The sequence below is a fragment of the Orycteropus afer genome, unplaced genomic scaffold, assembly GCF_000298275.1.
Source record: "Orycteropus afer afer isolate SDZICR_OR568_19922 unplaced genomic scaffold, OryAfe1.0 scaffold00050, whole genome shotgun sequence".
Taxonomy (NCBI): Eukaryota; Metazoa; Chordata; class Mammalia; order Tubulidentata; family Orycteropodidae; genus Orycteropus; species Orycteropus afer.
In genome coordinates this window covers 1,241,258-1,250,872 of record NW_006921637.1, presented here as the reverse complement: position 1 = coordinate 1,250,872, position 9,615 = coordinate 1,241,258, and the positions used below count along the sequence as shown (strand labels likewise).

The window sequence follows — 9,615 nt, the reverse complement described above, 5'->3', positions numbered from 1 at the left end:
CGTGGATAACATTTACAATCAGCTCCTCAGTTGCTCATTCCACCACTGAGTTTACAATGACTTATGGGTAGAAAAGCCATACTAAGTAATTTACTACACTGTAGTATTGTTACATTCTATAATTATCTATAATTAGCTAGCATAGTGACTAAGGCACTTGACTGCTAACCAGAAGCCTGGAGGTTCAAACCCACCAGCCACTCCTCAGAAGGAATGTTGGGCAATCTATTTCCATAGTGGTGATGCCTTGGAAACCCAGGGAGGGGTCGCTATGAGTCAGGTCGGACTCCGTGGCACATAACAACAACAACAACAATAATTAGCTAGTGTCTTTCTTAATTGAAAGATAAAGTTATAGAGATTCTGTAGTAATCTGTATTGGTTAGAGGTCAGTTTAGTAAGTTATGAAATTATGAGGCAGTATGATGGATAGGGGACCTTGGTGGTGCAGTGGTTAAGAGCTTTTGACTGCTAACCAAAGGATCAGCGGTTTGAGCCCACTAGCTTCTTCATGGCAGAAATGGGTGGCGGTATGCTTCTATCAATATTACAGCCGTGGCTACCCTGTGGAGCAGTTGTACTCTGTCCTTAGAGGGTCACTCTGAGTTGAAATCGACACTATGGGAACAGGTTTTATGGTAGGAAGGACCTGGTGTTGGAGTCAGACAGGTTCAGATGGTAGCTAAGGCATTTTCTTGCTCTGACACAAATTAGTGCTTGTTATTTATCATTTCCAAGCCTCAGTTTCTTCATTTAGATAATAATACTCAAACTGTTAGAAGAGTTTAGAAATGTTGTGAATAATAAATAAGATCATTCAACAAATGGTGGTCATATTAAGAATTGAAATTTCAACTGTACTTTAAAACACTCTATTATCTCCTTAATAATGTCTAGTTGTACCAAGTTGATAGAGTATAAGTCAAAAGCAAGTAATAATCATTATGTGTAGTTTCTTATGGAGATAGCTTTGGTTTTGGAGTGATGTCTTTATTGACCCTGCAGTTCCCGTGTTTTGTGCTAAGGTGCCTCTAAGCACTGCAATGAACTCACCAGGCACTGCAGAACATTTTAAATTTTAGAGAGAAACCAACACCTCTCAGACACCATGCAAACTATTTTTCAAGGTAGTTGGCAGTTTCAACATTAGATTTCTACAGTTTCTTTCAATGATGTGATATCCTGCAAAACTGGGTTTTTGGTGATTATTATTCTGATAAAAACCAAGTACAGGTATCCCTTCTTTTTGAAAGTTAGCTTTATGCTACTTTGCTTATATGAAAGATTTACATTCCTACCTGGTTTTGTTAACTAAATAGGATTTTCATTTTCATTAAAAAGGCAAAAAGCTAAACCAGCTGTGTTAGGCTGGGTTCTTTACAGAAGCAAAAACAGTAGCTTTTATTTATATATATATATATATATATATATATATGTATATATATATATACGTTATGTGCCGTCGAGTCAGACTCAACTCATAGTGACCGTTCCTTGGGTTTCTGAGGCGATACCACTGCGGAAGGAGATTGCCCAACCTTCCTTCCGAGGAGCGGCTGGTGGGTGTGAACCTCCAGCCTTCTGGTTAGCAGTCAAGTGCCTTAGGCACTACGCTACCAGAGCTCCCTATATATATAGTTAGAGAGAGAAATTTATCTTAGGAAAATGGCTCAAACACTTACAGATGCTGGCAAGTTGCAAGTTCATGGATCAAACGCCTAGCTGGAGGCTTTTCTGAATCATGAAGCTGCAGGGGCTGACGAACTCAAGGTTGGCAGGCAGTATACCGGCTGTTGACTCTGATGGATGACGAATCCAAGATCACCAGGCCAAATGGTGGATTGTTTGCTTATGGAAAATTGTAGGTAGCACAACAGTATTCAGATCCACTGAAGAGTCTGCCTTTTTCCCAGGATGTCCATATATATATTGGAAGCAGGCCACACCCCTAGGGAAGCTCCTTTTCAATGGATTGGCTGTTCAAAATGTATACATCCGATCTCATCATGGGAATAACTACATCACAGCTGCTTAAACCGTTCAGATTTGTAGTCCAGACAAGTTGACATACAACCCCAACTATCACAGTCTACCCCTTGTCAACTTGATAGTTGTATACATCTCCTTAACCTCATATAATCTCTGAATACAGACAATTATAAAGTTGTATTTGTGCCTACCATGATACACTAACACATACAACCAAAACGAATTAACCCTGTTCATATTCCGTTTTGGTTACCCAGTACTGCTTTGACAAGAAAATACCACAAATGGGATGGCATGAACAAACAGGAGTTATTCACTTACAGTTTGGAGGCTTTCAATCATTGTTCAAAGTGGCAGGGTCTAGGGGCTGGGTGAAAGCCCCTCAACCTTGGGCTTCAGCTTTACCTCCTGCTCCCTGCCCACTGAAGCTGGAAGCTTTTTCTTCACTCAGGCAGCTGCTGGCTGCTTAGGCTGACAAGCCCAAGGTTGACAAGTATAAAGGCTCAATCCCAGTGTTACCAGACAACATGGCAGGCCATTGATTCAAGTCCATTGAAAGCCCCAAGGTTGGCAGAGCATGGCAGGGTGCTGAACAGTGACTCAGCTACATGCAGGTTTCATCCATGCTATAAACTAGAGACCATTCCCAAAGCTGCTTCTTGTATATGGGAAGCAGACTACATCTCTAAAGCAGCTACTCAGCTGCTCCAGTAGATACCACCATGGAGTTAATTGCCAGTCTCACCATGGTGGAATAAATATATCCAGCTGCCCAGCCACTCAACCAGGCCTACCACCTTGATATACAGTCTTAACTACCACACTAGCATTCAGTGTTTGTTTTACAGTGATTTGTTGAAGAGACACGGCACACCCCACACCTCGAGAGCAAGAGTGTGGTGTTGCCAAGCTCCTTCCCTGGGAACTATCTCAGCATCAAGCCACCATGGCTTTGAACTGTGTCTCTGAACACTGTATGTTAGTGTCATTTTAGGTTTTATGTATTATTTGATATGATTTGGTAAGTTATTTTTTGGTTCTGGGAATGCTCAAAATTTTTTCCCATATAAATTAGTGGAAATTGCTGCTTCGCTTTACTCCATTTCAGCTTATGAAAAGTTTCATAGGAATATCTACTTTCGGATAGTGGAGGAAACCTCTATATCAAAAAAAAAATCAATGTGGAACATGAAATTGTGTAGTGGTGTCTAATCTTATTCCAAGGCTTGGGAGGTTGTGTTGTGCCCATCAGACACTAAGGTGATAGGACTTAAATAATTAAGTTCTTTACATCTAATTACTTACTAAGTGGAACTGGTAGATATTTGTTTGGCCTAGGGATACTGTGAAAATTACTGAAACACTAAGAGCCCTGTGAATTGAGAACATTTTCGAATTCCTGCCCCAGAACTTTGCTTGGTGCCTTTTCTTTTTAGTTTCTGATGATCATGATCACTCATGTCTTGGATTTGATCTTGGTATTTTCCCCAAAGATTTCTCTTGTGTTTATTTTTATAAATACTGATAAAGTGTCTTACTGCATGCCACTAAAAGCACTTCGCAGATATTCACTGTATTATAACATTTTAAAGATGAGGACTCTGAGGCACAGAGATGTTAATTAATTGATTGGGATTTGAGCCTAGGAAGTCTGGCTTCAGATTCTATTTTCTTAGACATTACAACGCATTATCTCTTAAAGAAAACACAGACTCTCTACACTTAAAAAAGGTCTGATAAGAGTATCTACTAAAGCTGAAGGTGTGCATTCTCCAAGGTAAGGTGTATTTCTGAAGAGACTTACATGTGTGTGCAAGGAGATGTCTGGAGTACTTCGGCACTGTTGGGAACAATCTAAATGTCAACAGAATAGTAAATAAAATAGTTATGGTATTCATATAGTAAAAACTATATGGTGTAAAAATGAATGTTCTAGAGGTACATGTATTACCATAACAAAATTTCATTGCTGGATAGTATATTGCTAAAAAAAATAACAGTATGTTGCAAAAGGATGTTGTTGTTGTTGTTATGTGCCGTCGAGTCAGCCCCGACTCATAGCGACCCCTTCTTGGGTTTCCAAGGCAGTATCACTACGGAAGTAGGATTGCCCAACCTTCCTTCCGAGGAGTGGCTGGTGGGTTTGAACCACCAGCCGTCTGGTTAGCAGGCAAGTGTCTTAGCCACTATGCAAAAGGATAGGTATAGTAAAATACCATTTATATCAAGTTTTCATAATATACAAAAGCTCTATACTTATTTGAGGATAGCAAATAAATAGTAAAAGTGTTAAGAACGCTTAAGATTATATAAGTGACAAATGTAGTATATTGGTTATATCTGAGGAATACATTGGGTAGCTTTAAAGAACAGAAATTTATTGTCTCACTGTTAACGAACTAGAAATCCAAAACCAAGATGTCAGTAGGATGATGCTCCCTTCAGAGGTTCTAAGAAATACTCATTCCTTGTTTCTTCTTAAGGTTTGGTGGTTGCTGATAATTTTTGACATTCCTTGTCTTGTAACCACATTGCTCCAATCTCTACCTCCATCTTCATGTGACATTCTTCTTTCTGTGTCTGTGTCACTATGTGCCCTCTCCTCTTCTTATAAGAACCTGAGTCGTATTGAATCTAGGATCTACCCTGTAAAAATGGGATGTCTACTTCTGACTTTGCTACAGGGATTGAGAATCACTATCAGCATCAGCCGAAAGCTGAATCCTATGAAGCAGAAGTCAGATATACCTCTTCTCTCCAACCCTTTTTTCACCAATTCTGATTCCAGCTGTCCATTCCATGGTACTCTGCTTCTCTGCTGGGTTCAGTAATTTGTTGCAATGGCCACATGTAACTCAAAGACAATATTCACAATTATAGAATTTATTAAGGAAGTTACATGTTATAATTCAGGATCAGGAATGACTCAGGATACAGTTCTTCAGTTGGAGCAGCTTCTTGGCCATGTCCACAGGCAGGTTTCTCCCTGGCCCTTGGCCTCTTTGTTCCTCAGTCCTTTGTCCCCTTTGAGCCAGCCTGGCCACTTCCCTGCTCAGGCAAGTGTTACAAAGCTCTTTAGCTTCACTAATAAGTACCCAGGGGCCTCAACTTCTCTAGTAAGCCTTGGCCCAAAGGTGCTCAACTCTCTTGGCTGTTCAAAATGTTCTCTTGCTCCCTGGGTTGGTGATCCTAGCTCCATCAAGTGCCTGGAGGTACCCCCTCTGCCAGCAAGTCTTTTGCCCAAAGGACTCAGTTTTGCTCAGTGGGCTGGGAAGCCTACTGCACTGTCTCCTGCTGGTCTCCTGGTTCTGCTACTGCCAGTTCTCTGCCTCACTTGCCATTGCTTCTTTCTTTTTTTTTTTTTTTAATTGTGATTTGGTTGAAAATTTACAGAGCAAATTCACTTTCCGTACAGCATTTCACATACACTTTGTCTCCTGACATTGACCACAATTTACCACAGTACAACAGCTCCCCTCCCACTTCCTCCCTATAGTTACTTCTTCCCTTTGTCCATCCCTCCATGCACTCCTGCCCCCTGAGCTGTCTCCCTGTGCATAAGCAGCCCTTCTTTCTCCCGTGAGTGTTCTCTCCAAGGAGTGTATCTACCTCAGGGAAATGTTCAACTCATATACCTGTCTATTGTTGGCTGGAAGCCACAGGCGTGGTTTTAATTCCAGACTTGAGGGGCAGCTAGGGGCCATAGTCTCAGTGGTTCCACCAGGCTCTATCTTGCCATTGCTTCTTGCCATCTTGCACCATCTCTGATGTTATAGCTCTCTCGCTCTCTCTCTCTCTGTCTCTGTCTCCTAGGTCTAGCGATGTTCTCACTGCAGGGACCCTGGTTCTAAAATAAGTACTCCATGTCTGGCTCTTCTTTCGTGGCTCTGCTCTGGGATTGACTCTCTTTTAAGCCTAGTGAGATGGCAAAACTGACCAATCCTCTTATTAGGGTTCCATACACTTTATTTTGTATAATCCCATCCCTGCAGGGTTCCATGCACATTATTGACATTATTAACGAGCTGTCCAATCACTTTGGTGAGTCATAAGCACCTTATTTGCATAGTCCCAGTCATTACATGGGAGTGACAAAGACTATTTATTACTAGAAGGGCCATATTAAGTAGTTCACTACATCATAACCCTAATACAGTCTGACCTCCTGTTAAATAATTACATCTAAAAAAACAAACCAAACTCACTGTCGTGTAGTCGGTTATGACTCATAGTGACGCCTATTGGGTTTCCAAGGCAGTAAAGTTTTACGGAAGTAGATTGCCCCTTCTTCCTTCTGCTTAGTGGCTGGTGGGTTTGAATTAAATAAGATCACATTCACAGGTACTGGGGCTGAGGGTCTCAACATACTTTTTGGAGACACGATTCAACCCACATAAAGAGGATACAAAAAATTTCAATTATATTTATAATGTTTGTAATGCTTTATTTTCTACTGGGTGGTGGTTACTGGTATTTGTTATAGTATTTTGATTACATTTTTATACATCTGAAATGCTTTTTAATTTTTTAAAGAGCCAATGGATGGTATACATATTTATGCATACATGTGAACTATGTTTTTATGCAGTCAGTTGAGCAAGTTACAAGAAGTCTCTCTGAGGAACTGTGCAGTGAATTGTGCTGGTGAAAAAGGAATAATTGCTGAAACATGTCCTAGTATCCTTTTCACTGACAGTTTGTTTCTTGTATCTGATTTTGGATTAAATACTTATGCCAGACACTATGAATTGTCTACCCAGTATCTGTTCTTCCTGGCTTTCTTCCTAACAGCAGCTCAATTTTATGTGGGCAGTCAGTGTCTAGGTAAATTATTTCCCTTTCCAGACTTCCCTGCATCCGCATGTGACATTGTGGCTCCCTCTGCCAGTGATATATGGGGAGCTGATGTTGCTGGGTGAGGCTGTTTGAAGGGGACATGCTTGGTTGGCATCTGTGTTTTGCCTGTTATCTTTACTCTCTCACTGTGTTGAATATAAACACAATGCCCAGGGCTACTAAGCCATCTTGCCAGCTGAGGAAAGCCATCTAGTACAGAGTGGGAGAGCAAAGAAGTTGAAGGAGCCTGAGAGGCTTGCAGGTCTTCTGGAGCCAATTCACCGGCTGTGGACAGCATTTTTGTGAACTTCTTGTTAAGGTGAAAAATAAACTCTTCCCTTTATTAAAGTTCCTGTTTCCTGTAGCTGAATGCAGTTTTGTTATAGTTCCTCAAAAACAAACTTTCTCAGAGTTTGTGATCTCTTTTCTCTGCCTTCTTTTATCAGTGTTTCTTATTTTTTTTTTTTTTAATGTTATTGTCATATATTGCTCTTATGCTCACACCTAAAAATGTAGGAGGTTAAGTAAGTTTTAAAACAAACAAACCTCAATGGCAAATCAAACAGACATTTTATAACTTTATAAGGTCCTCTGCCTAATCTCTGGAAATAATTTATGCAAAAATAGCAGTTTATTTCCAGTTAGTTTTACCTAAGTGAAGATATGTCATATGAGTAAGATTCACTCAGCTGTCTTCAGTAAAATATTCTAACTGCCTAAACAGTATAGAGCTTCTCAAACAATGTGCCTGCAGTTGGATCCCCTTAGTGCTGGGGGGCCCTGTTGGAACAGGGATGGCTGGAGCATTCTGGCTATTGATCTCTGCTGTGGACATCCCCCTCTATTTAGCCCAGTGTGCTGCACAAATGTCATTTTCTGAGGAAGCTCAGCATCCCTGAGTTAGAAGAATTGTAGTGGATATGGCAGCAGTTTGGTAAGGAGAAAAATGCCACAGAGGTGTCCAGAGCATTCCCTGTTCTGTCTGACCTACTCTTCTTTTTGTTTTTAAATTTTATTGTGATTTGGGTGAAAGTTTACAGAGCAAATTCATTTGTCATGCAGCAGTTCACATATACTTTGTCTCATCACATTGCACTATCTCACAATGCAATGGCTCTCCTCCTACTTCCTCCCCCTAGCCACCTCTTTCCTGTGTCCCTCCCTCCTATGCACTCCTGTCCCCCACCCCACCCCCAGCTGTCTCCCTGTACATAGATAGCCCTTCTATTCGTCCATGATTGATCTCTCTAAAGAGTATATGTACCTAATGTCAATGTTCAGCTTATATGCCTGTCTTTTGTTTGGCTGGAAGCCACAGGAGTGGGTTCAATTCCAGAAGGGCAGCTAGGGGCCATAGTCTCAGGGGTTCCTCCAGGCCCCATCAGACAGCCAAACCTTATCTCCCCCTTTTTTTTCTTTTTTTTTTTAATGATTTTGAGGTTAGTTCCATGTTGTTCTCCCACTCTGTCCACGATCTCCTACATAGATCCCCCTCTGATTGGTTGACTGTGATAGCTGGGCACCATCTAGTTCTTCTGGTCATATAGGCTAAGGGTTGCATGATGTACCAGTTGCTTGTACTAATTGTTTCCATGCATCTTTGGTTATTTTCTCTTTTGCTCTGGACGAGGAGGGACCTATCGTTGCATCTAGATGGCTGCTTGCAAGCTTTTAAGATCCCAGTCACTACTTGCCAAAGTAGGATGTGGAACAATGTTGTTGTGTAGTATGTTATGCCAGTTGAGCTTAATGTCCCCTGTGACCATTGTCTGAGCCCACAGGTTCAACTACTTGCTCCCTCTGGGAAGCTGGCTGTGGCCAAGAAGTAACTACAGCCTTGTCCCTTGTCAGCTCTACTATATACCTGGAAATTCTTGCAGAACATACAAATACACTTGTAGAAACATTGTCTGCCAGCATTATACATGGTCATGGGCACATTTCCCCCTGCATAGACATACCTAATCATTCAGCTTGTCCACCTGTCTGTCTACCTGTGGATCAATGTTTGTGCCTGGCCTACTCTTAAATGAGTTGAGGGAAGCAGGAATTGGGTGTTCATCCAGGGTTATTTTCCACGTAAAAAATCTGGGCAGTGTGGGAATATGGATTGTTTGGTTAATGTGAGTTGTCAGCAGTGTACTGGAGAATCAGCAAGTTGCTTATTTATACTGTTGTTTCCTGGAGGAAAAAGAAAAGTCCCCTGAGGGCTTAAAGAAATGAGGCTTAGTAGGATAATCAAGTCACAGTTGATATTTGCAGATAGAGTGATGAATGTTTTGTTGTTCCTGATTGAATTCCTGCCAGAAATTCAAGTATTGCTGTCTGTATTTAATCTACTTACTCATCCTTCTCTTGGTTGATCCCTCTTTGATGCTGTTCACTGTACTATCATTAAAAGCAGTAGAAATGCTGCAAACCTTATTCTCACAAAGTCATTAGTGGAGAAGTATTAGTGGAGCTTCCTTAAGCTTCACCAGCTGACCTGCATGTACCGGAGAGAGAATGTGTCTGTAAGGAGTAAAGACTATAGCAACAGGACCTCCTTGAACTTTGGGGTGTGTGAGGTGGGGAGAGACACTATATTAAGAACTGTTAAATTGTTTAGAGTTAATTTCAAGATGTAGATGGTCTTTGTGCTCTGCACAGACTAGTAATGATAATAGAACTCTTTTTTTTTTTTTTTTTTAATTGTACTTAATACTTTAGGAGCTCTGGTAGCATAGTGGCTAAAGCACTTGACTGCTAACCAGAAGGCTGGCAGTTCAAACCCACCAGCCACTCCTCGGA

At 41.1% G+C, this 9,615-nt stretch overlaps 1 protein-coding gene across 1 annotated transcript in view; it reads left to right on the top strand.

Moving 5' to 3' along the window:
• TBCE (tubulin folding cofactor E) overlaps positions 1-9,615 on the top strand; it is a 156,174-nt gene that overhangs the window by 108,308 nt on the left and 38,251 nt on the right. The window contains exon 4 of the mRNA XM_007938470.2: positions 6,578-6,666. Within this exon, the coding sequence (XP_007936661.1) occupies positions 6,578-6,666 (89 nt within the window). The remainder of the gene's footprint in view (positions 1-6,577; positions 6,667-9,615) is intronic.